Source organism: Alternaria novae-zelandiae (assembly GCF_023758075.1).
Source record: "Alternaria novae-zelandiae strain BMP 2774 chromosome Unknown scaffold_14, whole genome shotgun sequence".
Classification (NCBI taxonomy): Eukaryota; Fungi; Ascomycota; class Dothideomycetes; order Pleosporales; family Pleosporaceae; genus Alternaria; species Alternaria novae-zelandiae.
In genome coordinates this window covers 1026536-1053887 of record NW_026056974.1, presented here as the reverse complement: position 1 = coordinate 1053887, position 27352 = coordinate 1026536, and the positions used below count along the sequence as shown (strand labels likewise).

General features: G+C 53.9%; 10 protein-coding genes across 10 annotated transcripts; 3 read left to right on the top strand and 7 right to left on the bottom strand.

Moving 5' to 3' along the window:
- Positions 1 to 320: 320 nt before the first annotated feature.
- On the top strand, positions 321 to 2605 carry J4E88_007179 (uncharacterized protein; the record flags this gene model as incomplete). The annotated part of the gene is made up of 2 exons (XM_049400800.1): positions 321 to 2400; positions 2469 to 2605. 2 exons carry the CDS (start codon positions 321 to 323, stop codon positions 2603 to 2605), a joined length of 2217 nt encoding a protein of 738 aa, XP_049253748.1.
- Positions 2606 to 2627: 22 nt separating this feature from the next.
- On the bottom strand, positions 2628 to 5063 carry J4E88_007178 (uncharacterized protein; the record flags this gene model as incomplete). The annotated part of the gene is made up of 3 exons (XM_049400799.1): positions 2628 to 3839; positions 4349 to 4932; positions 4982 to 5063. The coding sequence occupies 3 exons, from the start codon at positions 5061 to 5063 to the stop codon at positions 2628 to 2630; spliced, it is 1878 nt and encodes a 625-aa protein (XP_049253747.1).
- Positions 5064 to 5590: 527 nt separating this feature from the next.
- J4E88_007177 (uncharacterized protein) lies at positions 5591 to 6703 on the top strand (the record flags this gene model as incomplete). Its single annotated transcript, XM_049400798.1, has 1 exon — positions 5591 to 6703. The coding sequence occupies one exon, from the start codon at positions 5591 to 5593 to the stop codon at positions 6701 to 6703; it is 1113 nt and encodes a 370-aa protein (XP_049253746.1).
- Positions 6704 to 8681: 1978 nt separating this feature from the next.
- Positions 8682 to 9159, bottom strand: J4E88_007176 (uncharacterized protein; the record flags this gene model as incomplete). The annotated part of the gene is made up of 2 exons (XM_049400797.1): positions 8682 to 8734; positions 8790 to 9159. 2 exons carry the CDS (start codon positions 9157 to 9159, stop codon positions 8682 to 8684), a joined length of 423 nt encoding a protein of 140 aa, XP_049253745.1.
- A 767-nt stretch (positions 9160 to 9926) lies between these two features.
- On the bottom strand, positions 9927 to 11620 carry J4E88_007175 (uncharacterized protein; the record flags this gene model as incomplete). The annotated part of the gene is made up of 3 exons (XM_049400796.1): positions 9927 to 11182; positions 11242 to 11562; positions 11614 to 11620. 3 exons carry the CDS (start codon positions 11618 to 11620, stop codon positions 9927 to 9929), a joined length of 1584 nt encoding a protein of 527 aa, XP_049253744.1.
- Positions 11621 to 12869: 1249 nt separating this feature from the next.
- Positions 12870 to 14639, bottom strand: J4E88_007174 (uncharacterized protein; the record flags this gene model as incomplete). Its single annotated transcript, XM_049400795.1, has 3 exons — positions 12870 to 13494; positions 13843 to 14307; positions 14362 to 14639. The coding sequence occupies 3 exons, from the start codon at positions 14637 to 14639 to the stop codon at positions 12870 to 12872; spliced, it is 1368 nt and encodes a 455-aa protein (XP_049253743.1).
- Positions 14640 to 15760: 1121 nt separating this feature from the next.
- On the bottom strand, positions 15761 to 16651 carry J4E88_007173 (uncharacterized protein; the record flags this gene model as incomplete). Its single annotated transcript, XM_049400794.1, has 1 exon — positions 15761 to 16651. One exon carries the CDS (start codon positions 16649 to 16651, stop codon positions 15761 to 15763), a length of 891 nt encoding a protein of 296 aa, XP_049253742.1.
- Positions 16652 to 17656: 1005 nt separating this feature from the next.
- Positions 17657 to 21301, top strand: J4E88_007172 (uncharacterized protein; the record flags this gene model as incomplete). The annotated part of the gene is made up of 5 exons (XM_049400793.1): positions 17657 to 17776; positions 17874 to 17906; positions 17966 to 18106; positions 18165 to 21113; positions 21164 to 21301. The coding sequence occupies 5 exons, from the start codon at positions 17657 to 17659 to the stop codon at positions 21299 to 21301; spliced, it is 3381 nt and encodes a 1126-aa protein (XP_049253741.1).
- A 338-nt stretch (positions 21302 to 21639) lies between these two features.
- On the bottom strand, positions 21640 to 22617 carry J4E88_007171 (uncharacterized protein; the record flags this gene model as incomplete). The annotated part of the gene is made up of 2 exons (XM_049400792.1): positions 21640 to 22469; positions 22530 to 22617. 2 exons carry the CDS (start codon positions 22615 to 22617, stop codon positions 21640 to 21642), a joined length of 918 nt encoding a protein of 305 aa, XP_049253740.1.
- Positions 22618 to 24286: 1669 nt separating this feature from the next.
- On the bottom strand, positions 24287 to 25356 carry GET3 (Golgi to ER traffic- protein; the record flags this gene model as incomplete). Its single annotated transcript, XM_049400791.1, has 2 exons — positions 24287 to 24329; positions 24380 to 25356. 2 exons carry the CDS (start codon positions 25354 to 25356, stop codon positions 24287 to 24289), a joined length of 1020 nt encoding a protein of 339 aa, XP_049253739.1.
- Between the last annotated feature and the right edge of the window lie 1996 nt (positions 25357 to 27352).

The window sequence follows — 27352 nt, the reverse complement described above, 5'->3', positions numbered from 1 at the left end:
GGTCTCCCACGCTGCATCTTGAGTTGAAGACAGACAGATGCGTCGCAGAAGCAAATCGTGGTAGGCCATCATTCGAGCGATGTCATGCCACCACCGGTAGGTTGCGCAAACATGCAGGGCAATGACAGGCACATTCAGCATGTTGCAAGTGTTTCTGGCTTGTTCGAGACGCCACGCTGACTACTTATGCCTTTGTTGTGCATTACAATCACTATTTGCGCTTTCTCATCGTTCTTGTGCTCTTTGTGCTCACAGCAAACTTTTAGTTCCTACACTGCTCTATATCCAACGTGGAACGAAGCACTTACAGCTGACCAAACATGTCTCTGCAATCTACTGAAACGAGAGATCTGTTGGATCTTGTCGACAATCTCCGATCACATGGCATCAATCGATACATCAACCTTCCTGAGATCATCGTATGCGGCGAGCAGTCTTCCGGCAAGAGCTCTGTGCTGGAAGCGGTATCCAGCGTCAAGTTCCCCAGCAAGGATAACCTCTGTACCAGGTTCGCGACTGAGCTGATTCTTCGACGCGGCCCGGAAGCACCGATCAAGATCAGTATCGTCCCCGGTTCACATGAGAAGGATCGCTCGGAAAGTGATCTCGAGAAGCTGCGCGAGTTCCACTACTCCGCCGCATTGGAAGAGTTAGATCTTGAGCCAGTGATTGAGGCAGCGAAAGAAGCGATGGGTATCAACGAAGGAGGCGGTAAAGTGTTCAGCTCCGACATTCTTCGACTGGAGCTATCTGGACGCGATCAACCGCACCTTACCCTTGTCGATCTACCCGGCCTGTTCCAAGCTGGAAGCCGGGCTCAATCAGACACAGATGCCGAAACGGTAAAGTCGCTCGTGCTCTCGTACATGATGAATCCACGCAGCATCATACTAGCCGTCGTATCTGCCAAAAATGACTTCAACAACCAGTCAATTACCAAGTATTCGCGCGATATCGATCCAGCCGGAGAACGTACCCTTGGACTGATCACCAAGCCGGACACACTCGACAAAGGATCTGACATGGAGCAATTCTATCTTGACTTGGCTCAAAACAAGGATGTGAAATTTCGACTGGGATGGCATGTGCTTCGTAACCGGGATTACGCTTCGAGGGATGCGCCTACGAAAGAGCGCGACACAGCCGAAGCTCTCTTTTTCGCAGCAGGAGTCTGGCGGGAGCTTTCAGCAGATCAAACTGGAGTTGACAGCCTGAAGCCGAGGCTCAGCCAGATTCTCAAGGACCATATCGTCGCACAACTCCCTGACGTGCTTGCGCAGATCAAGAGCGGTATTGGGGAATGTACGACGCGACTCAACGCTATTGGCTCATCCCGTGACACACCACATGAGCAGCGCCGGTACCTTCTACGAGCCAGCGAGTCATTCACTTCACTCCTCAGAGCTGCGGTCGACGGGCAATACTCAGACCCTTTCTTTGGTGACGCTTCTACCGATGAGGGTTACCAGCGGCGCTTGCGAGCTGTTCTCCAGACTACCCTGATAGATTTCGCCGCCAACATGCGCAAGGAAGGCCATGCTATCACCATCATAGACGAAGTGCCGACTGAACCTCTATCCGAGCGCCAGATGTATCGCGCAGACTACATCATCAAGGTGAACAAACTTCTGGAACGAAGCAGAGGTCGGGAGCTGCCTGGCACGTTCGATCCGCTTATTGTCGGGCAGTTGTTCCACGAACAGCGAAAGCTGTGGCCGGAGCTTGTCGATGACTGCCTGGAGGTCATCATCCGTGCTGCCGATGTCTTAGCTCGCACGGCACTGGACCACGTGTGCGACGAAACAACCCGAACTGGCATCTCAAGGCAATACATCACTGTTAGATTGGCGAAACTGACCGATGCGCTTCGCGTCAAAGTTGCGGAACTTCTTACACCTCACGACACTAGCCACCCAATCACGTACAACCACTACCTCACGGACAACGTGCAGAAGGCGCAGAGCCAACGACAATCCCGAGAGCTTAGGAAATCACTGAAAGAAGTTATCGGCGACGACCACAGCGGCAAGGGCACCGTCAAACTTCACATTAACGTGGACACGTTGGTCAACACTCTGCTCGCCAAGACGGAAGCGAACATGAATAGTTACGCCAGCTCTACTGCCACCGATTTCATGGAGGCTTATTACAAAGTCGCCCTCAAGAGACTCATCGACGACTTCGCGGTGCTCGCCGTTGAAGCATGTTTCATCCAAGAGCTTCCGACTTTGTTCTCGCCAGCTGACGTCATCGACCTAGACGATACGGCAGTGACTGCGTTGGCTTCCGAGAGCGAAGAAGCTGCCGGGGAGAGAAAGCGGTGGACTGACAAACTCAAGGTCCTCGAGAGTGGGCTCAGAGCTCTACAAAGTGTTCAAGACATCTCGTTAGCGCAACAAGGTAGGGATGCAGCATAACTATCGATTCGCGATCGATTGACTGAAGGGCTCTAAGCTAACAGTGTTCAGATCCTGGCAACGCGCTGTTGCCGAATGCCACAAACTTGAAACGCAAGCGGTCAAGCCGAGAGATAGCAGAAGATGACGCGAGACGGCATAGAGACCCCTCGTGGGCAGAGGCAGCCAAGGCAGCAGGTCTTGTGTGATTTAGTCTAGTCCACCATAAATCTACTGATACCCCTCCGTCCTCGCAGCATGACTAGGTTTCGTCCCCAACCGCATAACGGGACTATTAACAAACTCCTCCAACCCATCATGCGTAAAGAACGTCTGCGCCTTGCTAATCTGAACCTCATTCGCGCCTCTTTTCCAAATACTCTCATCATAACTTGTGACCGCATCTTTCAAACTCTTACTCCCACTCTGTACGCTTTTCAACGCTTCAACAAGGCAATGCGCAGAATAAAAAGCATTGTTAGCGCCCTGCCCGCGGTGAAACGTCATGGCGTGGGCTGCGTCGCCGCAGAGCGTAACCCGTCCGTTCTGGTTATCCCACGGCACTGTCTTCCATATCTTGAGCTGATCGCGTAACACAGGCGTGTCCTCTGGTATCCATTCGATTGCGCTCTTGTATGGCTCAGCCCATCCATCCCGCTTCACATGCGCTTTTAGCCTTTCCAACCGCCCGTCTTCGTTATCATGGTCTTCGACGTACTTGAGCGGCCAGGTAGACAGGATCTGAAACGTCCAGGTACTCGCGTCTTTCTCGTCGGGCATGTCGAGCACGTTTGCGCGGATGTAGTGACCTGCAGGGTGGATTGCTATGTCGACGAGGGGGTGGAGGTGTTCTTTGATGAAGAGGGCTTGGGAGGCGGTGTAGGAAGCGTTGAAGTTCATTAGGGCGAAGGGGAGGGTGTCCATGGTGCCGGAGTGGGGGAGGAGGCAGCGGCGCACTTTTGACATGGCGCCGTCGAGGCCGATGAGGATGGTGCCGGTGTCGGTTGTGCCGTCTTCGAAGTGGACGGTTACGCCGCCGTTGGGGGTCGTTTCGTAGTGCGAGAAGCTCGTGCTGTATTGCACATCCAATTGCTCGGCTAACAACATGCGCAGTCTTCTAATATTAATCTCGCGCGCCTTCGGTATCGGAAAAGCGAAAGCCTCCTCTCTTGTCTGGCCATTATATATAACAATCCTATCTTCACCGAGCGCGGCGCAATCGACGTAGGGGTCGACTTGACATGAGTTGATCTGCGCGCTGAGCTCTTCTGGGATGAGGTCGAAGAGGTATGGTCGTGCCCAGCCTAATGTGAAGGCCCAGTGACGATGGCGGTAGACGTCGGCGCCTTTGTCGTAGATGGCGAAGGAGATGCCTGCTTTCTTGAGGCCGTGGGCGAGCGCGCAGCCGGCGGGGCCTTGGTGTGTTAGTAGGGGTCTGTTGGGCTGAGGGATTGGTTACGCACCGGCGCCGATGACGATGACTTTCAGGGTGGTGTCGATGCTACCCATGTTGGATGGATGCGGTGTGGGGTACGAGAAGTGTGAGGTTGCGACAGTGGAGGCAAGACACGATGTCAGGTTCGAGAGACAGTGTGTCGCGGCATCAGCGGTCTTAACATTGCATGCCGGATTGAGGCCATTCTGCAGGGTCGTACAAGCCGGGCGACATGTGTAAGCTAGCGCAAGAGAGTGGGGGATGCGATGCAGATGCGGCGGATGCGGCGGGCGCCGTCGTTACTAGCGTCCGGCGTCGGTTCTCCTCTCCAGTGCCGTGCCCAGACATCGAACGCAACACAATCTGTGCATACGCGCAAAAGTTTCCGAGCAGTATAGTCATGAAAAGGGTTGGATAATTGCGCTCGACTATACTGACCACGTGTAGCACCTCCGCGTGTCGCGCCTCCGCTCGGTCAAACTCCAGCATCGACATTCATCCCGACAGCATGGCATACTGCAGCCCTGACGATCTCCCTCACAGTCTCCACTTCCTCTTCGTTCCTCGGCGCATACACCATGATCCAGCTCGGCGGTGCCAACCAAGTCACTGGAAAGCGCTGTCCCCAGCCCCTCTTCATCACCAGTCTCGCGTCCTGTGGGCTTACATACACATGAAGCGAGTTCTCTGCTGGATGCACGTGCGCGACCTCGTAGAAGATTTTGTGCGCGACAGGGTTGATGTTCTTGACATCTGGCTTCACGTAGATGGCAGGTCCAGTTCCGCCTTCGGTCTTGCTCGGTCGCGTCTCAATGTACTCCGAGTACGCCTTCGTGTCCGCAAACTCGCGCATGAGATCGTGAAGAATCGTGGAAGCGCCAGGAGTTATCTCCTCAGGGAACTGGCGTTGTGGTAGCGTCCAGCGTGTAAGTCCTGGTCTACTGCCAACGCGGTCCGGCACCTTCTGGGGATTAATGTAAGACGCGCCCGTAGCGGGGATGGGAGTTGCATCGAGCAGGTTCTGGCGCGTGTAGAGCAGATAGAGTCCCCATCGACGGATCTTGATGTAGCCTTCCAAGGTTGGAGGCGTGCCACCAGTTCCTGCGGCGACTCAGCAATCGCATTCACACAGGCTGGGAGGATTGCGGACCAAAGCTTTGCCAGCTCTTAAAGTCATACCAGAAGGCCAGTCCCGCGGCTGCTAGGCCAACCAGCACGTATTGGGCGGCCATCTTGAACGAGACTGCGTGGCAATCAAGAAAGATCTCCTAACAGAGTTGATGAGACAGGGTCGACGTCGCGAGTCTGAGAGTCTGCGGTGTTCCGTTTCAAGATGCGGACTTGAAGGTTAATGGGGGCCGCGCGATGTGGGGCGAGTGAGGGACAGGGCTGTCGCGGGCGGGAAGGCTAATGGCGCTAGAAGATCGGATCCCCTCACGCGCGCCCAATGACCCGGCTGCATCCCCGCAACACCTCCGCCACCCATCCACCACCATGTCACGATGCGCCAGCAACATCGCGCACGCCAGGCGAAAAGCGTCATTCGCCTTTCACATCGTCTCACCTCACACAGGCGACACCACCGAGTCCGCGACGCAGGTGAAGATCTAGAGAGAGTGCTAGCGACTCCAAGGCATCCGCGGTTTCAAACGCTACTATTTCCATCGCCACCTTGAAACATCGCTCGCTCGCTCCATAAGACGAGGCAAGCGGCCTCTATACCCAGCAGAATGCACTCCTCCAAGTGCTGAACACCCAAATGGTACTCTGCAACTACTGCGCCGCTCAACAGACCCAAAGGGACGCCGCCGCCGAAGCAACGCATCCACGCGCCTTAGCATCGCATCCCCTCCACGCAGCCCAACCTGAAGAATACCTCCGACCCTCCAAACAACGCGAACTATCCATCATCGAAGAAGCGCGCACCGAATCGCTAAAAGCCGAGTCCCTCAACGCGGAGTCGCTCAAAACAGGCCCGCCCACGCCAACCCAGCCACAGCCACAGCCCAAAGAGCGCAAGTCGCGAGCACCCAAGATGTCCATCCCACCCCAACTCCAGCAGCAACTGCGCCTGCTCATCCGCGCAAACCACATCCTGCACCACCACGGCCTCGTCGACGCATTCGGCCATATATCCGTGCGCCACCCGCTCAACAAGGAGCAATACATCATCGCTGGCTACGACCCCGGCGCCCCGGCGCTTGTCAAAAACATGAGCGACTTTATATCGTACTGGGTCAAGGACTCCTCGCCCGTCGACGCCGACGCGCCGCAGGGATACAGCGAGCGATATATCCACGGGGAGATACTGCGGAAGTTTCCCAAGGTGAATTGTGTTGTGCACTCGCATTCCGAGGACGTCATCCCTTTTACTGTAGGACATGGCACGATGGAGCCGCATCCCGTACGACCGGTCTTCCACATGGCGGGCTTCATGGGCCTGGGCGGGGCTAAGGTATTCACAATGGATAGTCTCCGTGGAACGTCAGCGCCCTCCGAACACGACCTCCTCATCAAGAACGCATCCCTCGGCGCAGCCTTAGCCTCCCGCTTCACTCCCGAGAGCCCCGTTGTGCTACAACACAAGCACGGCTTCACAACCTTCGGTGCTAGCATCGAGGAAGCGGTGTACCGGGCGATATATACGCAGAAGAATTGCATATTGCTGCAGCGGGCGATTGCGATTGCGGGGGGTGATGCAGAGGGGGTATCGTATTTGAGTGCGCAGGAGATCAAGGATTGTGCGGTTATGAATGCGAAGACGTTGGATAAGTCGTTTAGGCTGTGGTTGAGGGAGGTGCAGGTTAATCCGCTGTATGAGAATGAGGAGGGGGAGCCGGAGAAGGGGAGGGTTGGGGGGATGAAGATGTGAGGGGGTGGGGTGGGCTGTATCCCAGCTGCGATACCCTCAGCGTGTTGATACTACAATCGCAGTCTCTGCTTTGATGTTGAAATTGCATACTCAAACCCACGCGCATGTGCCCGCTCATAATATTCTTTGCTTGATGCTACTGCGATGACGCAGAGCGACCAGCCATTCGCAATATCTTAATACACGACCATCCCCCAAATCAAGGTACTTCCAAATGAGAGATATCGCAACTAACAATACTTGCTTTGGTAGGTATGAAAACGGCTTAGAAGTCGACATTGCTCTCAAATGTCTCAATTTGTCTTTGATACGCTATTGTATGCCGTATAGTCTACATAACTTCGTACTCTTGTACTTGAACCTGGAAGGCTTCATACGCGATCGGCAAGAGGAGTGCCATACCTACACGCCTAAACCTGTTTCCATCAACTTGCTCAAGTAGAAGTGCCCAGTACACACAAAATGGGGCCCAATCTATGTGGTAAACTACCCCGTTCTAGCGAATGTCAGTCTCAGCATGCGGTGGCTATCGGATGACTGCTTACGATAATGTGCTCTGTCAAACGCGATTCTGGGGTACCCACTTCCGGATAGTCTTCGGGATCATCTTTGCCCCAATGATTTTGCTTCGCGAAGAAACCTGCATGTGTATATGAGGAAACGCCATCGAGATCGAACCGCGCCATCCCCAGCACTGTTTGTCCATGAGAACCGTCCTTCTCTTGCGTGAGAATATGGAAGTCTTGTATTTCCTCACTCCACCAGTCATGCTGTTTCTGGAGTTTATCAAGCGTGAGTTCGCGTGCGGCTTTCTTATCTCTCACATAGCTCCGGGCCTGTTGACTGGTGCTTAAATGCCCCGTTACTACAAGGTGGCCCCTGCCGGTGAATGCCAGTATCTTGGGTGCCATTCCATCGGGTGCCGTTTCCGACCTCTTCAAGTGATGATATCCTGTCGGGTAACGAACTTCCGGCCATCTCTTAGCGCTTTCGGTGGCCGCCCAGCTCCACGAACCCACGTTGGACGCTTTTTCGACACTGGAGCATGGGCCATCTCTAAGCCAAAATAGCTGGGATAGAGGCCCACCAGTTCATATACCGCAATGTGGGAGGTATTGATCATTTCGAGAACGTTGAATCTCTTCAGCAATTCCTTTGATAGCCTCAATACGATCCGATGGAATGGTTAGAGCTCTCATCGTGTATTCGCGCAATAAGTTGTCCCAGTCATATCTCGGGCCTCCGTATCGGTAGAACGGGCTGGCCAGTTTGTAGGATCGACCTGTATCGGTTACTTCCCTGCGTTTGCATACCCATGTAATACCCTGTGGCATGAAGGATATGAACTGTCGCGCCAGCCAACGCTCTTGGAGTGTCCATGCCCGCTTCTCCAGAGGACCAACTCCCGGGTCTCTGTCGCTATGCGACAACGGCATGAAGTTGAATGTCCCGTTGATTTGATCATCCTCGATGAAGGGTAGCCGGAAAACCCTCGCTCTTGGACGATCGGTCGTGAAGAGGCCTCTACTGGAGTCTTCCGCGCCCGAAGCAGCCACCACTAACGCTGCGTTTCTATATACACTGCCCATTTTCCTTGCCTCAGACATCCATTCCTGGTGGTCGTCTTGGACGATGCATAGCGAGTCGATCCAAATGTATGCGATGCCGATAGCTTGAGCAAAGCTTACAACATCTTGGAACGTCTTTGGTAGATCAACGAATGCTATATCCTCGTGATATGCTGCGAAGCTTTTGGAGGTTGTTTGCATTGGTCGGTTCTTGGTCGAGCCCCAGCAATGACTTAGCGCAATATATTGTCCTTTCAGGCCGTTGCTTTCGAGAAGTCGAATTGAAGGTTGTGCACCATCTCGACACAGCGTCAGGACCCGGGTTGGCATCGGCATTTGTGCCTCGGGGAGGCATTCTTCGTGAGTGTTGCATCCCTTTCGCCACGCGCGGACTAAATCACACACTTGGCTTACAGAGGGGTCAAGAATGGGAGGACGGCCGAAGAAGGGTCTAGATGCTGCGCTGCCTGGGTTATACTGTCAGTGCCACTACGACTAACAGGACTCAGTCTTCTTACCTTTGTCAGCCCACACAGCAAAATCAACGTCACCGAAAGCGAATTCATACTGCCGGTGCCTTCGTTGATCTTCCCAATCTTCGCCAGTATTATATCCCGGATACCAGTCCTTCTTCTCATAGGACTCTACCAGTTCAGTCCGTGTGGAACCTCGAACGCTCGATATCATCTCGCAGAATCGGCACGATTCCGAACTGGTCTCGGGTGGGGAGCTTAGGATTGTGCGCAGTGCCTTCGTACCAGGCTTTGAGTCTTCGAGAATGAACTCCATAAGCACAACGCAGAAGTCGCAGAACTCTGTGATGTCCTCAATGATTGGTCCCGTCGCGTTCGGCGCGTCTTCTACGCACTCCACGTTAAACGCCGGCATTGTGATAAATTGTGAGGGACACTTCCGCAAAGCGTGACTGATCGCTACTCAAGCGAGTAGAGAGTAAATTGACCAGGCGGGCGATGGTATATTGTCTCAAACGTACCCTATGTATCCATGCGAGTCAATGCCATCATTGTGCATGTCGGTTCGAGTGCTTCCAATGGCGTCCGCCCGCCGAGACGTCGCACCGCGGGAAGTCTGCGCGCATGCGCGGGGATAAATCCTGTTGTCGTGGCGAGCTTCTGGGTTTCCAAAGATGGTGGAACTGACACGGTAGTATTCCAAGGTTGGTAGGTGGGGTAGTAGCTCCGCGGGGGGGCACAGCCCCGTCGACAACCACGGTACTGCGGTGACGCACCAGACAGCACTCCAGCGAACAACATCAAAGCTATCGCAATCATACCGTATACCAAAGTACCATCTCAAAGACCCAGCCCAACTAAGGACCAGACCGCAGTCTAAGTCAAAGGCGCACTCTATTCTTTCTTCCGCGGGGGGCTCTTTCCGGAAAGCGCGTGACAGGCTGACCTCTGAACACTATCAAATGTCCACTTTTCGGTTGGTTCGATGTCTTCGGTCTTGGTAACAGCAACTACGGCATCATCTAAACCACGAGTTCGGGAGATCATGTGCTCTAGGCGGAGATGTCGGTGCCGTGGGAATCCGAACACTGCACAACCCCATGTAATGCACCTGCAAACACATGTAGGATGAAGGAGTTACACGACGTGATTCATCACTATACTCGATTCTCAATCTACTCATCACAGCGCATCCCTCCTCAACAAAATCTCCCCACCCGTAACCCCACTCTGCCCAACCATACTCTCCTTCAGAATCCCCGCCTCATACAACTCATTAATAAGCGAGAACAACATGCCATCACACCCCTTCGCCGCCATCAAATTCGCCGTAACAGGCAAATACTCCACATGCCCCGTAATCGTCGAGTTATACGGCGCCTCACCCAGCGGCACAACATAGTCTGGCACCTCCGCCATAACCGATATGCGGCTGTTGCCGAAGCCAAAAGGCACGCCGGGCTCGTCCCAGTATGTATTGCGGTAGGTGGTGCCGCCGGTGGAGCCGACGTACATGACGAGGGACTTTGAGCATGTCTCGGGAGAGGGAGCGAGGAAGGTCTCGTTAGCCCAGGTTTGAAAGATTGTCTTGTTGGTAACAGCCTCGTCGACGGTGATGGTTTGGTTGTCGCCCCAGCCCCAGCGTGCTAGCGGGACGGGGTTAACGAATGGAAGACGGCCGTCGTGGACTTCGGCGTAGTCGGCGTAGAAAGGTTCGCGGACGAGCTCGATCTGCTGCTTGGTGATTAGGATGGCGTAGGTGAGGTTCTGGAAGACAGTAAGAGGTGCGACATCTGGGTTCGCGGCGTCAAAAGAGGCTGTGACGTTGAAAGCGGTAGCGTTTGCGCTCAGGAAATCGGTCACGTTTCCGAGGAAGTCGATGAGGATTTGTTCGGCGATGTCTTCGACTTCGGCGGGCCAGCCGAGGGTTTGGATGCTAGTTGGATAGTTACTTGTGATGGTGATGTTGGGGCCATACATGGCTTGGGCTGCTTCCATCCAGATTTGAGGGTTGCGCGCTAACAAGCCGGGGGTGTCGAGCACGGGACTCAGTGGCATGGTGTGGTCCAGAGACACCAGCCCGTGAGATGGGCGATTGCCGTAGAGACCTTGGACTTGGGACGGGCCGCGCACGCTGCCGCCGGTGTCGGATCCGAGACTGACATCGAGCCAAGAGTAAGAAGCGGTACCAGCGCCGCCACCAGAGGAACTGGAGGAGGTGTCTTGGTAGCCGTCGCCACGGGGGTTGAATGCCTCGTGGTAGTCGACCCAGTCGGCCGTTGCGGTTTCGCCATTGGCGAATTGAGAGGTAATCATCTTGCCGACGATGATCGCTCCCGCGTCGATCAGGTTCTGGACGGGCGGCGCAGTCGCGTTGGCAGGAGGGTATAGCCAGTACCAGGCTCGGTTTCCGTTGGATGTTCGCAGGCCCTTGATATCTAAGGATATTGTCAGTCGATGCTCGTAGCCCGTAGTCTGCGCAGCCGGGTGATCGTACCGTAGATGTCTTTGATACCAATCCTTACACCAGCCAAAGGCTTCTCAGCCGTCTTGGTGAAGTAGAGACGCGAAGGGACGGCGATGGCATGCTTTTGGCCCACAGTACCCGCAGGCAAGACCGAGTAAGAACCGTCGCCGTTCGCGATCGCAGACTCGGTGAAAGCGCCTTGCATATCAGAGAACAGTCTCCATGCCTCGTAGACATGGCCAGCTGCGTTGATGAAGTAGGGTCCTGGAGCTAATTCCTTAGACGCGGTGCCGGACAGTATAGTCAACGAAGAGTTCATTGGCTTGGAATCGCTACCCTGGACATAAATGGCTGCGATATGTGATCAGCAAGGGTACCAAGAGCGGGAAGTTGGGTGCATACCGTCCATGAAACCTTCTTGCCATACATCATCATGCGCATAGCTTGCTGTGAGCGACGCGACATTCACACCGCCGTCATGAGACTTCACCACTGTGAACGGCACAAACGGCGCATCTTCGAAGGAGGCCTGGATCTCTTCGCAGCTCGATATCTTCGCAATTGGCTTTGGCGGTAGGAAGTAGTCGATGTCGGTCAAGGATACCGTGAACCCGGTTGAAGAAACAGCAGCCTGCACACCAGCAACGACGAAAGACGCGACGCCGATCGACCGAGAGAAGCGCATCTTGTCCACGAAAAGTCCAAACCGGGGTCTGGCGAAAGTCCGTGATGAAGCTCCATACAGCTGCAGGCCTACGAGCTTTATACGTCGGCGGCACTTCCTGCTCTACCGAATCGATTGATCCCCAAGACATAATCTCCACTTGCACAGAGTCATGATCCCGATCCATTCCCTAACCCATCTTCAACCCAACTCCAAGAAAAATCGGTGTCTGCGATGCTACCAGGATCAACGAATCAACAACAAAAACCATGCGATAAGCGCTCGGCCCTTCAGTCTAACTGGCCAGCTCCATCGGCACGCCTTATGCGGCCTGCGCATGTACGTAAACGGCGTCAAGAGTATTGTTGGTATCGTAAACAGGAAGGTGGGCGCGCGCTGATAGCTTTCCGAAGCTACCGCGCGCTGGCGGTGCCAACGGCTCTTATCGCGTGGTTTGGAGGTGAGAGTGGAGATGCGGCTTTCTGAGCGGGGCCAACGTGGTTAGCGAGTGCCCGAAGAATGCGCCGATGACGTGGGCCCACTTGGGAGGATAGGGAACTGCGCGGATTTGTCTAGAGGTACACTCACAGCAATGCAATGCAATCCAGATCTTGCTTCTTATGTTCACAGGCAATCGAGGTTCCATCCCGCGCGTGTCTTAGATCCCGAAGTCGCGCATCAAATTCGCGGATGTAGATTCCCGGCTACTTGGCGACTTGAGCTCATGACCGGAGATTGGTAAAACCCCCGGTGATACGAATATTTTCAAACTTCTCGACTATCTCAAGGTATGGTCATGGCGTCTCGGTGTCAGATGACAGGCCTCGTATCCTATCACGGCCACGTATAGTTAGGGTTGTAGGCCGTCTTAGTTTTTACTTTTGGCTAATGTGATGACGAAACTTGTCTTCTACAACTACGTGAAATCGTTTATACATGTGTACCCCCTGAACAACAGGACGATACAGCTGACTAGAATGAATACCAGCATAGATCAATGCAGATATACATGCTTCTCGCAATTACAGAGCCAACGATGATCCTCATCCGAAAACCCATCTCTCAAAGCGTCAACGTTGACCCTAACCATCTCGTGAGGGCCTATAGTCTTAGTATGAACCTCAACGCTAATATGAAACAAGCGTTTTGCGTCGTCATGTAACATAACGTCGCCCTTGTCATAGATCCGATCCTTTTCATAGGGCAGATCGCCATCCCCGAGAAGATCCTGTAGAGCGCGCCTTTCATCTTCTGAAAAGACATCTCCTTCCCTTACTGTACCTCTACCGTACCTGTTTATGAAGACACTGAACTTGGGATTTTGACCGCTCGACGATGTTTCAAAGTTGAATTCGAACATACTGTGAAACGGGTCATCTCGTCTTATGGTAAGAATCTTGGCTTCTGGATCCCAAAACGGATGGTAAGCCAGTTGTCGTTCTTGCCCAATAAGCTTCCATGATATGCAACGCTGGAGTTGATAACCAAAGTCGCGGATGGCCTTGCATTCGTTGACGATGATCCGCTTGTTATCGTCAAAGGAGTTGAAGTATCGCGCTTCTTGGAACCCGCTAAGTCCAGCAATCGTCATCGGTGTACTAACTGAACCGAAAGCGACTCTTGGACTAATAGCAATAGTACTGTAAAAGTTCTTTTGACGAACCACTCTCACGCTGGAATTACCCACGTCTCCGTCCGGCAAGAGCAGAATACCTAGAAAGTTTCCGTTTGACGCTCCCGAGCAACCAAGTAGCCCGATCCATGCAAAGCCGGAATTTCTATTCGTGCGACAGTAATACTCGCTGCATTCAAACACCCGCACAATTGGTAGTTGGATCTGTAAGCCCGTATTGGTCAATGTGAATAGAGACGATGGTACCGTAGCGCGAGTGAAGTTGGCACAGCCTGTGAAGTCTTTTGGTGAGCGGGCCAAGAAGTCGACGTTAGTTGTATAGCGGAGTTTTGACCTGTCGTAATCTGACATAAGCCCTAGAGGATTAGGATGCTCGTCTTCTGGCGATAGAGCCCAGGCGAGGATGGAATCATCATCGATCTTCCGGATGATCTCCTCCTGGAGACGACGAAATGCTCGGTCGCCTTCACCATACAGAAGCGGCATGTTGATGTTGAAGATCCCGAGGAGGCAGTAGGCCATGTCCTCAGCACGTGTCGTCTGTCTCGTGGAAGCCCATGACATCCTCGTTGCGACGGAATAGGAACCAAATTTGTCCTCTCCGCTCCAGTAGGGCTGTTGAGTCCGGAAAACCGCCTCATCTATCTCTGTGATCTTCGATATCCACCCGGCGTGTTTAGTCAAAGTGCCGAAGCCCACCCACTGTTGATCGTAAAAGCAGACCGTTTTTAGAGCTAGCATCTCTTGGAGTGTCCATCCCCGTGTGAACCATCTACTTTTAGGGAAATCCTTCTTTATACTAGCTGCCAAGACATTAGAAAGATACGCATAACAGCGGACTGACTTCTAATACCAGGCGAACATAGAGTTGATTGCCTCGGAAAGCTCCGCGCTGGAGCTTTTGTCGATACAGCAAGTGTCTACCCATGCGTATCCAATTCCGTCTTTGGTGGCCTGCTGGCAGGTGAAAAGTATCTTCTGGTAGCCAGATCGGACAGTATGCTGACCCGTGGTGAAATCGGCGAACGACACCTCTTCATCGCCCCAGGTATGCGAGAGAATAGCATAGCGCGGGATGTTCGTGCCGAAGAACTCTTTCAGCTTGAGTGTTGAGCAGTTGATGAGGCGCATTTGGATGTTCTGTGTTGTCTTCGCTGTCAGGCTGACATGGACGGAATGAAGCTGTCACGTCCGCTGTCGCTCGTGTAGATAGAATGGCGCCCTTCGCGGGGACACTCAGGAACAACGTATTAAGAAAAAATGAGTGAACTTTGTCGCTGTGTAGACGGAGCTGCGGAAAGGTGCTGCGGGAGGACTTGACGTGAATGAGCATTACCTGGGAGCGGGGCTATGCTCCAACGCTCACCGGTAGAAGTGGACGCTCGAAGCATTCAGCTGCGAGGTCATGCGTGGCGCTGCTATGCATGGCGTTTGCACTGCATACGAGAGAAATGGCGGGCTGCGTGTGAAGGGCCAATGGGCAGACATCCTCGCTGTTGCCTGGGCAGGTGGGCGTCGCGCGTCGACCATTCAGCAGGAGCCCTGGAGATGTGTCGGCGAGTGCCCAGGTGGACTGCGCGCACGGCGCGTCGGGTGGGGTGAAAATAGGACGTGGCGTGAGGTTGCAGCGTCGCGCTGAGGAACCAGGACCAGACCGCAGTCTGAACCAGAGGCGCACTTGATTCACGCTGAAATCAAAACGCGTACGATCATCGCTATAGATAACGAGAAGGAAGGCATTTGGAGGTGGGCGGGGCGATTTGGGGTCGCGCGGCTTGGCGGAAACGCTGTGCCGGCCGCGACTTCCCAGGCCCATGGCCCTGGGCGCAGTCGACTGCTTTTAATAAGTGGAAGTCACCATTTTGCATTCTATCCGACATGGGGCTGCAGTGGCAGCATCGTCTTGCTTCTGCATAAATCATCTCTTAGGCATTACGAGAAAGTCTGTCGTTCGGCCCATGACCTTGGGAGCCTTTGTGAGAAGTACGGGCGAAGGCCCCTGTTTATAACAACAACTCCTCGCGCACACCTCACATGGAGTACGTGTTAAACTTCGATTACGACCTTTGAGACACCTAGTAGAGGGCACTTACCTGTTCGAGACTTGGATCTTTCTAGATCCGAGATACCCCCATAACGCTGTTAACACCATACCTATCATAACAACAACAACAACAACAACGATAGCCTTTTCCATGATCGGGATTGGTCTCATTTTTGCAAGTCTGCTATTCCCTTCTTGATCGCATTCACTATTGTTGCGCAGATAGCACCGACGTCGCAATCAAAGCCTTCACGAAGGCCACAGCAGCGCGAATGCCTATACCTGCAATCTTATCTCCATCACCCAGGTTGGGATTGAAAGAGCACATGGTAAACGATACCGGCGTGGCCTTCTTCGGCAACAAACTCATGCACCTGACGACATCTTCCTCCTGTAGTCCACCCTCACTCTCAAATCCATTGACCATGCCCACACTTTTGTCCAAGACGTCCAAGTCAAGATGCACAAGCGACGGCGACATATCCCTCTTGTCAAGACGCTTCTCCAACTCGCCCGGGAAATCCACACCCTTCTCAGCATCACCCCAAATAACATCCGCCCCAGCTTCCGCAACCGTCTTCTTCTGCGTCTCGTTCACATCGCGCAGGCCAACGTACAAGAACCTATCCTTATAGTTCATCGGTGCGTACCCCGGTATCTGCTTCGTATGCCAATGCCAGCTCTTACCCGCCAACAACGACAAGCCCATGGCGTCAAAATACCCATTCTCATTCGTCGAAGGCGTATCCATATCGTCGTGCGCATCAAAGTAGATAAAATTGAGATCCTTGATACCCAACCCGCACGCGGCTCCTACGCTAGCCATGCAGTTGCCGGAGAGGATGAAGGGGAAGGAATTGCCATCTCGCGCTTTGCTGACTGCTAGGGAGGTGCGGCGGAGGACTTCGAAACTGCGGCCTATCTCGCCTTCGAAGTCGTCGACGGGAGGGATTTCGTCGATGTGGACTGTGACGCCTAGAGCTTCAAGACGGGGAATGAGTCCGAGAGCTCGTATTCGGTTTGGGCCGTCGCCGACGCGGTGGTTGCGGAGGCCGACGTGGTAGGGTGAGAAGATGATGGTGATGGATGCAGCGGGCATGTTGGGAAGATGGATGCGGCCTTGGGATGATTGGCCACGTGATGAAGACTGTAATGTTGGCAACAATGCCAGGAACTTCTACTTATGCAACGATTGTCTTGGTTACAGTGACGTCAGTGGTGGAGAAGTAACGCCGACTGCTTAACAATCTCTAGAGTTGCTGCAGTCTTTCGCTTCTCATGTTGCCGACTTACGATGCGTTATTGTCCCACTCTACGGCTCCCAATGCCTTGGTAATCTTGCAATCCGGTTTCTCAACCATGCCGATGAGATGCCGAGGGCATGCCGATGGGATATTATAGACCTAGAGATTTCGATAGATGCTTCAAATCGGCTATGACCCATTTGATGGCTGGAGGTAGCCTACTCAGCTCGAAAGCTTAACGATGAAGAACCAGTTCAGCAGATAACCGTGATCCTAAGAGGAAAGTTTGGCGAGCAGTCCAGATGTAGGATCAGGGACTAGAAGAAGTCGTCGAAACAATGGAACAAAAGGTCGTATTGTAGCTGCAGTATGCTATGGCTCAAGCAAGCTATGCCAGCAGAAAACGTAGCACTCCTGAATTGATCGTATGTGGCACCGGTGATGGAAACACCTGTCTGACGTCATGTTCGATATCGCGTCGCAAATCGCGTCCGTCTCATTTCTTCCCTTCTGTGGCATCAAGTTTCAAATGGGTTGATGTTCGTAGTCGGGGACGCGTGGATGTCGAATTGCTGAGCGAATGGAAGTTGGTAGGCTTAGAGATGCAGGCATGGGGTAGTGCGCACGACCGCAACGAGGATAGCGCGCCGCCGACCTGACGCGCCAAGGGTCGTCCACAGTTATTCTCAAGCCATCCTCACATACATCGCGCAAACCTCAGCCGCCACGAACACGTCCCAACGCGTCCACGTCTTCATATCCAACACTCCGAAACATCGACAGACGTACTACCATTCACTGCGCCATCGCGACCGTGACGCCAACACAACTACACGCGGCGAACAGCCCAAACAGGCAACATGCCGCGGAAGAGCGCTGCGAAGAAGGAGGAGCCGTCCTCGGATGAGGTGTCGGCGCATTCCGATGTCGAGATGCAGGACCAGCCAGACGACACAATGAACGGCTTCAAGAAGTTTGGCGTAAGCGCAACCCCCGTTTGCGCCTTCCTCACCGCGACACTCACATGTCAAGCGGGAGGAAGGCGCGACCACGAGAAGACATTGGCTAACATTCCAGACGCAGTACAATGTGGATACCCCAGACTACACAGTACGATGACTCCGACACCGCGCCACACTCACCCGGTCCAACAACTGACACGCGCACAGGACTCGGATACCAACCCCAACACCACAGCAAACAGCGTCGCTGGTGACGCGCCAGTCGACGGCCGAAGAAAACGCGCCGAAGAGATGAACATGCGCAAGAGCATGTACGGCAAGAAGGCGGAGGGACTGAGGGCGTCAAAGGTACGCGACGTCACTGCGCACTACATTCGAGACATTGTTAACTTGGCTCCTCTCACAGGAAGACGACACCATCCGCCGCTTTCGATACCTCCTCGGTCTGACGGACCTGTTCCGCCACTTCATCGACACAAACCCCAACCCGCGCATCAAGGAGATTCTCGCCGAGATCGACCGCCAGGATGCCGAAGAGACCAAGAAATCAAAGGCCAGCAAGGTGCGGAAAGGAGGTGCCGCTGCGGAGCGTCGCCGGAAGACTGAGCAGGAAGAGGACGCCGAGCTGGTGCGCGAGGAGAAGCATGGCGGACACAACGAGACGGTCTTTAGGGAATCACCGGGCTTCATCAAGGGCGGCACCATGCGCGACTACCAGGTTGCGGGTCTCAACTGGCTCATCTCCCTACACGAGAACGGTATCTCCGGAATCCTCGCCGACGAGATGGGTCTCGGAAAGACGCTGCAGACCATCTCCTTTATCGGCTACCTCCGCTACATTGCCGGCATTCACGGTCCTCACCTGGTCGCAGTGCCCAAGTCGACACTCGACAACTGGAAGCGCGAGTTCGCCAAGTGGTGCCCTGACGTCAACGTCCTGGTCCTCCAGGGTAACAAGGACGACCGCGCCGACCTCATCAAGGAGCGCCTGGTACCCGATGGCTTCGATGTCTGCATCACCTCCTACGAGATGATTCTGCGCGAGAAATCGCACCTGAAGAAGTTCGCATGGGAGTACATCATCATCGACGAAGCCCACCGCATCAAGAACGAGGAATCGTCGCTCGCCCAGATGGTCCGCGTCTTCAACTCTCGAAGCCGCTTGCTAATCACAGGTACCCCTCTTCAAAACAACCTCCACGAGCTCTGGGCCCTGCTCAACTTCCTCCTCCCCGACGTCTTCGGAGACTCCGCCGCTTTCGACGACTGGTTCACCTCCCAGAACGCCGACTCGGACGCCGTCGTCCAACAACTCCACAAGGTCCTCCGACCCTTCTTGCTCCGACGTGTCAAGGCCGATGTCGAGAAGTCGCTTCTACCGAAAAAGGAGATCAACCTGTACGTGGGCATGTCCGACATGCAGGTGCAGTGGTACAAGAAGATTCTCGAAAAGGACATCGACGCGGTTAATGGCGGTGCCGGCAACAAGGAGTCCAAGACCCGTCTGCTCAACATCGTCATGCAGCTGCGAAAGTGCTGCAACCACCCGTACCTATTCGAAGGCGCCGAGCCTGGTCCGCCATACACTACCGATGAACATCTCGTCACCAACGCTGCGAAGATGGTCATGCTGGACAAGCTGCTGAAACGTATGAAGGCTCAGGGCAGTCGAGTGCTCATCTTCTCGCAGATGAGTCGTGTGCTAGACATCATGGAAGACTACTCAGTCATGCGCGATTACAAGTACTGCCGCATTGACGGTTCGACCGCCCACGAGGACCGTATCCAGGCTATCGACGACTACAATAAGGAGGGGTCGGAGAAGTTCCTGTTCCTCCTGACTACCCGTGCTGGTGGACTGGGTATCAATTTGACGTCTGCTGATATCGTCGTCCTCTTCGACAGTGACTGGAACCCGCAGGCCGATCTGCAAGCCATGGACCGTGCCCATCGTATTGGTCAGACCAAGCAGGTCTACGTCTTCCGGTTTGTCACCGAGATGGCCATTGAAGAGAAGGTGCTTGAACGTGCGGCCCAGAAGCTGCGTCTCGACCAGCTAGTCATTCAGCAAGGCCGCTCGCAACAACCCGTCAAGAACGCCGCATCCAAGGACGAGCTCCTGACCATGATCCAGCACGGTGCCGAGAAGGTGTTTGCAAGCAAGGGCCCCGTCGGTCCAGCAGCTGACGGCGAGCTCGCCGATGACGACTTCGAGGCTGTTATGCGTCGTGGTGAGGAGATGACAGAGAAGCTCAACAAGAGGTACGAGACGCTCGGTCTTGACGATCTCCAGAAGTTCACCTCGGACTCAACCTACGAGTGGAATGGCGAAACTTTCCAACCACGAAAGAAGGAAATCGGCATCTCCTGGATCAACCCCTCGAAGCGAGAGCGCAAGGAGCAAAACTACGGCATCGATTCGTACTACCGCAAGACGCTGGTCACTGGTGGACGAACAGAGAACAAGCAACCCAGGATACCCCGCGCGCCGAAACAGATCACCATCCACGACTACCAGTTCTTCCCCAAGCGGCTCTCCGAACTCCAAGACAAGGAGACCGCATGGTACCGCAAGGAGAACAACCTCAAAGCTCCTCTCCCAGAAGGTCCGGACGAGGATCTCGAAGCCCGTGAGGCCGATCAGCAACTTGCGCAGCAGGAGATTGATGATGCGGAGCCACTGACAGAAGAGGAGAAGGCCGAGAAAGAACGCCTGATCGAAGAGGGCTTTCCTGAATGGAACAAGCGTGACTTCCAGCAGTTCCTCAACGGCAGCGCCAAGTACGGTCGCCAAAACTACGAGGGCATATCGGAGGAGGTCGACGGCAAAGACGCCGACGAGATCAAAGCTTACGCCAAGGTCTTTTGGAAGAAGTACAAGTCGCTGGACAACTGGCAAAAGCATTTGGGTGTCATCGAAGAGGGCGAGCTCCGTGTGCGACAGTCGGAAGAGAAGAAGCGCCTCATCGCCAAGAAGATTGGCATGTACCGCATGCCCCTCCAGCAGATGCAGATCAAGTACACCGTCTCCACCACCAACAAGAAGGTGTACACCGAGGAGGAAGACAAGTTCCTCGTCGTCATGCTGCACAAGCACGGCGTCGAAGGCGAGTACATCTACGAGAAGATCCGCGACGAGATCCGCGAATCGCCCCTCTTCCGCTTCGACTGGTTCTTCCTCTCGCGTACACCGCAGGAGATTGGCCGTCGCTGCACTACGCTCATCTCGGCTATCGTGCGCGAGCTCGGCGAGGGCGATCTCAAGAACAAGAATGGCAAGCGTGGGTACGAGGAAGAGGAGACGGAGGAGGAGGAAGAGGAGCAGCCGAAGAAGAAGTCTAAGAATGGTGTCAAGGTATGTTGAGTTTGGATCTGGTGATGATGCCGTATACTAATAGAGAGCAGAACAAGCAGCTCGACACTGTCAAGGGCAAGGCTGGATCGGCATCGGCGACACCATCGAGGGCAAGCAGCGTTGCGACAAATGGCTCGGCGACTAAGGGTTCGGCGACCAAAGGCAAGGGCAAAGGCAAGAAGAAGTAGTGTTTCTGATGCGTCAGCGTAGGAGGGCAGCATGTTGTGGTGTTTTGGCGTTATAAAGACGGGCCAGCGTGTTTTAGCGCACTGTACTCAACGGGGGTATGTTGAGCTTTGATCCGTCAACGACGGTGTGGGTGGGTGTTTGCGTGTTGCATTCGTAATTGTACAAGATGAATCGAGGTGTTCATACACTATTTCCTGAGTTCACAAGTGTGTTCATTGAATTCGTGGCTATGCATCTACGCTCACGCCACCCATCACAAATCCTCGGCACATGACTTTTGGAAGCAATATATACATTAAAGAAGATACTCATAGACATCATGACTATCGTAAGCTCATCAAGCCTTAATCTCAATCCCCTGACTACCCTCACACTTACTAATCTCCCCAAAATACCACAAATGCGCATCCACATCAACCCCAAAATCCCCCTCGTTCCCCTTCAAATTCAGATTCCCAGTCAACATGTTGATATCCCCCGCCGTAGGCTGCACATCATTCCCACTAGTAACATAGTACTCGGGGCTGATGTGGCGGTATCCGAGTAAGGCAGGCGGCAACTTAGGCACCGGATCGTTCTTATGCGTAACCCGATACGTCTCGCCCATACCCGTTTTGGTAATGTAGTCGCTCACGCCCGCCAGCCCGATCTTCGGCGCGCCGTATGTGTATAAATCGACGGTCGTGCCTGTGGATCGAAGGTAGCCTGCGGCGAGACTCGCGAGTGCGCCGCCGAGGGAATGGCCTGTTGCTACGATGCGGTAGGTCGGATATTGTTTTCTTGCTGTGGCCAGCGCTGCTAGAACGGGTTTCTGTGCTTCGAGCCAGGAGTTCCAGAAGCCGGTTGAGGCGTTGCAGGTTGGGCAGATGGTTGTTGGTAGAACCGGGAAGGCGACGTTTGTGATCCAGTTACGAACAGAGCGGGAGCCGCGGAAGGAGATGACGATGAGGTTGTTTGTGGAGTCTGTGGCGACGAAACCCGTCACGTCTGATTTTATGCTGTTTTCGAATTCGGAGAGGGTGTTTGTTGTGGCGGCTTCGATGAGGGGGCAGTTGCCTTGCGGGCAGGTGACTTTTGTGTTGGGGCTGTTGTTGTTGCCGAGGCAGTAGGCGGCGGCGGAGTATTGGGAGTAGAATTCGAGGTTGGAGAGGAGGGTTGAGGATACCGCTGTAGGTAAGTTAGTGAGGGTGTTGGGTGGAGATGGTGTTGAGGGGAGGGTGAATGTACCTCTGCCTTCGATTTCGACGGGAGCTGCGGTGACAGAGTGAACTGCACCGAGCAGTAGGGCTCCTAGACGGAGGACAGAAGGTGCCATGTTGATTGACGGGTGTGTCGAAGTGGTCAAGTCAATGTCAATATACAATAAAGAATGTACCGACGACAAGACAAATGACCCGACACAAGCACAAAGTGAGAGAATACACCGCACAACAGCCTGACTACAAACCTACCCAGTCGCGTGAAACACACCAGACTATATACTTACCCACGCCATCTTGACTAACCTCAGCACACCAGGTCCTTCCAAGCCCTGCCGCTGAGTATTCCCGGCGGTCAAAGTAAACGGACCAGGTAGTGGGACCATCCTGGACCATTCTGGTGATCGGCGCCCACACCAAAGCTACGGGTACCGGGGTCAGATGGCGCTTGCTGGACGCTTGTCCAGGGGATGTCTGTGCCCAACGTGGCTATCCTAAGATTAGACATTTCGCCGCTGGGCTGGATGTACGCCACAGAAACTTCGATGGTGGAATGCGGTTGTTGTAGATGCCGGATGTGCTCAGCCCCATGAAAGCCGGAAGACTCAGCCTCGAGATCAGCGTCGCAAGTCGCATAACCTCAAGTGTCGCAGGTGTGGCAGTTCGTCGTCGGCTTTATCGGTAGAACTACACGTTCAACCAGACCCACCTACTTCATTCGTGTCGCCTTCCCTTCCAAATCGATTAGTCGACGTTGTTCAGTTCGGCGCTTTTGTGTGCACGCGACGAGACGAACGCATGATCCCGCACACTACCGCATGCAGCATGCATGAAAGAAGGCGTTTACCGGCATTCAGCCACAAGTAACAGCGTGGTGTGACAGCCAATGAATGTAAATACCGAGGTATAATAGCCTGACATCAGCGATAGAGCGTCAAGTATTGGAAGTGGAGAGATGTCTTGTCCTGGTCGCTGATGGAAAGTGCATCGTTTTTGCTTGTTGCACTGAGGCTTCGGTGTCAGCGCATTTTCATCATGTGCGACTGCGGTGCTTGTACAAGCCGGCATGCGTATAAGTTGCTTGCACGCGACACACGGGTATTTGTCGTGATGGATGTGGAGCGCTCATTTGGTGGTGCTGAATGTTGCGGGGTAAGAGCATGACGTAGTCGACTTAGATGCGCCCGATGGCTTTCGCTAACGTGGACAGGAAGGTACCTAAACAACAACATCACGGAGCAGACCAGAAGCTGTTTGTACCCCGAACGTGTGTGGTGGTATAGAAGCAAGAAACGTCGGTGTCAGCACCCTTCTGGGCTAGTGCACGGTACTTATGCGGGGTGCGCAACAGTCCCAATAATTGTGTTGGTGGGCTGAATGCACCCCAGGCACTGGCGTTCCTGGTCCAGCGGCTAACGTATATCTCCGAATCCTCCCAGTCGCGTGCAGCATTTCAAGTCAGCTGTCCACGGGCATGTTACGCATATGGAGAACGAGGCTTTCAAAGTTTTTCCTGCTTTGGCAGAATCTTTCATTTCCACCGGCTGCGATAGATCGGGGCTAGTCGCTAAAGGTACAGAACTCCGTGCTGCTTGAGTCGTGATGTGTGGGGAAGAAGGCGAAATACGCGAAATCGCAGAACCACATGGTATCGCAAGATGTACAAGGGTGAGACGGCGAGAAATCGGCAAAAGAGAAATGTACCGTGAGGCCCAAAGCGGTACCAAAGGGGTTGAGGCTCTCAAATCTAGGCTACTTGTTACCGCGTTTGAGAACGGCACGGGCCTACTGCGGTGGGACGAAGGGTTTGACGAGCATCTCACTGAATCTGGAAGCGCTGTTAGTACACGGTATCCTGAGTCGGTGTGCAATACCCACTTCTCGAGCTTCTCCTTGCCGCGCACTTCCTCGACTAACAGCGGCATCTTGACCACGTTGAACTCGTCGTAGAGCTCTTCAATCTGATCAAGGTACTTCTTCTGCATCTTCCGTCGCGCATTGCACTGCTCGCAGGGGTTGTCCTCCTTGGGGAACAGCAGCTGGTTCACGACAATGGAGTGCGTGTCGATTTCGTAGCTGTTGAGCTCCTGGATCATCCGCTCCGTCTCGTACAGACTCAAGAACTCGGGAATGCAGACACACACAAAGGTGGTGAGGTCGGCGTCCTTGAACTGGCCATTGACTTCTCCGATTGTCTCGCGCAGATTCTCCATCTTCTCAACCAGCTCGTCCATGTTTTGTCCGTTGGGTAGTCTGCCGGATGCACCGAGGAAAGAGTTGAGCATGGGCCCGAATTGGCGCGAGAGCTGCGAGACCTTGGAGAGAGCCTTCTCCATAACGGTGGGAAATTGGAGAAACCGTAGCGTGTGGCCCGTGGGCGCCGTATCGAAGATGATGACTTCGTAGGACATGGACTTGACTTGCTTGAGCACTTCGGCAAAAGACATGGCTTCGTCCACACCGGGAATGCTAAAGGCCAGATCTTGCATCATGCTGCCCATGCCACCCAAGCCCGCCATTGGGTCTTGGCCCTCTTCCGCTCCGCTTGCCAGCAAGTCTTGTATACTGCCGTTGGGGTCGATCTCCATGGCGCTGAGGTTGTCGAAGCCGTTGACGAGGCGCGCGTCCTTGCCGAACTTCTGGTTGAAGGCATCCGAGAGGTTGTGCGCGGGGTCGGTCGAGATGAGGAGAACAGACTTGCGGTGCTTTGCGAGCTGGATGGCGAGGGAGCACGAGGTTGTAGTCTTTCCCACACCACCCTTTCCGCCAACGAATATCCACCGCAGCGTCTTCTGGTCGAGGATGGATTGGAGCGTGGGCGCCATGTCGGCGTCGATGAGCGCGGTCGAGGCCATGTCTGCGGGATCGGGTATGGCAGTATGGAAGGAGGGGAAGTGTATGGCTATAGGAGGAAGTGTCAGTGATATGCTGGGCTGCCAAAATATTAAGCTCGCCTGCTTCCCGAAGCTTCGGAGGGGCAATGCAACCTGGAAGCGCCTACCTTTCGAATCACCTCAACTCTTTGAAGCTCTTTTTGACCGCTCCCTTGATTTATGCGTGGAGGGGTCGCGTTATGTCTATGATGAAGGTAGATGTGGTATGTTTGCGTGGTTGCAGATTGAACAACCTTGGAAGTCGCGCAGGAAAGTTGACTGGGTGGGAATGCGGGCAGGCGCGTCATGCGCTAGTGCGCCACAGCACAGCCACGTGGCGCCCACCCCGCTCATCTTTCACTCACACTCATGTTCCTCACAACAACTTCGCTTTCGCCATGCCATCTTCGATTTATCACCAACATAAACATCAGGTGTACTTCAATCTGGATTGGGTCATCGACACGAAACATTGTCTCTTGTTCGCGAATACCATCACTCGGCATTTCCAGCATCTTCCCGTCGCACCCTGATCTTCATCAGAACGCCACGAGCTACGAAGAAAAGACAATTCCGATCGTCTAGCTCATGCGTAGACTCACCCTCTAGTCCTTCCGCGTCAATTATCGACGCTGATAAATGCTCATACTGTCGTCCAGCTTCCCGATCAACCACCCATTCTAGATCATATTCAACGTCTTTTGGGGTACCGTCGGTGTGCATCTGCGCTTCTTCCGCAGGATATTCAATTTGCGTTTCTAAAGATCGCGCGGCGTAGAATGGCGACATGTTGCCAGCTGCAATGGTGCACGATAACGGTTGGCCTGGAACAAGCGCCACGACGTCGCCGTTGTCGTGTCCAAGTGGCATAGCCCGATAGCTATGAGAGTAACCCGAGACTACTTCTGGAGCAGTGACATTCACCGGTAAACTGTCCGCCTTCGCCTCTTCCTCTATCGTGACGCATGTGTCGTTCGTCGCACACCCGACAACCTGCACTTCTTCCACTGGCGCTTTAACTGTCGAAATACTCGACGTTTCCGAAGAATCTCCTTGAACGACATCGTTGTGTGATAGGGTTTGCACAGCCTCTGTGTCCCTTTTTGTTGCTCTTGATAGTAACGAACTGCGCAGCGTTGACGTCGAGGCGGCGAGAGTGAGCAGCGTGCTTTCATTGGGATCTGGGTATACAGTCTTGCGCCGCTTTGAGACAATGTCGTAAAGACTATGCCTAAGCGTATTGTCCAGGATATCGTTGAACCTGATCTCCATAGCTTTCAGAGCTGGACACAGCGGCAATCGCCATCCAGGATACAATCGGCCGTGGTATCTAGGCATGTGCATCCTCCCATGCGCGGTTATAAACGCGTTACAGAGATAACAAGCGTCCTTGCTCGAACATATTACTCGAGGTGGTGGACGCAAGTCATTGAGTTCACAGTAGTAGAGAAGCTGAATTTCGGCATGGATCTTCGCTTCCGTCATTGTCTTCTTCATTTGAGCCGCAATAGTTTCGTTTGCTTGCAACTCCGTAGTGTTTAGCAGGTTGCAAATGTAGTTGATCTGAGACCTCTGGTACACAGGATCGATTGTCTTAAGCCTGGTTGCAATATTTGGGGTATTGAAGCTTGTTGGGACGAGATCAAAGAAGGTGCCAGGTAGATCGGCAGGTACGGCCTTCATGCGCCGAACTATTGGATACTTCTTCGCTGTTCGGTGCAGGAAATGAGCGGCTTCTCGGTACCTCGCGACTTTGCTAATGATGTTGACCAGGTTGCTTCTTGAGCTTGGGACCATCATACTATTTGGTATGATGGCTAGCAAAGGCCCAACGTCTACCGCTATTCGTAAGTTGTGGGTTCCATGAACGAGTTCGCTCAGCTCATGAGTTGTTTGGTGCTTGTTCCATAAACCGACTAGCCGTATCACATGCTTTGCCTTCTCTGTGAACAGCTTCGCGTCGTGGAAAAGGGCACCA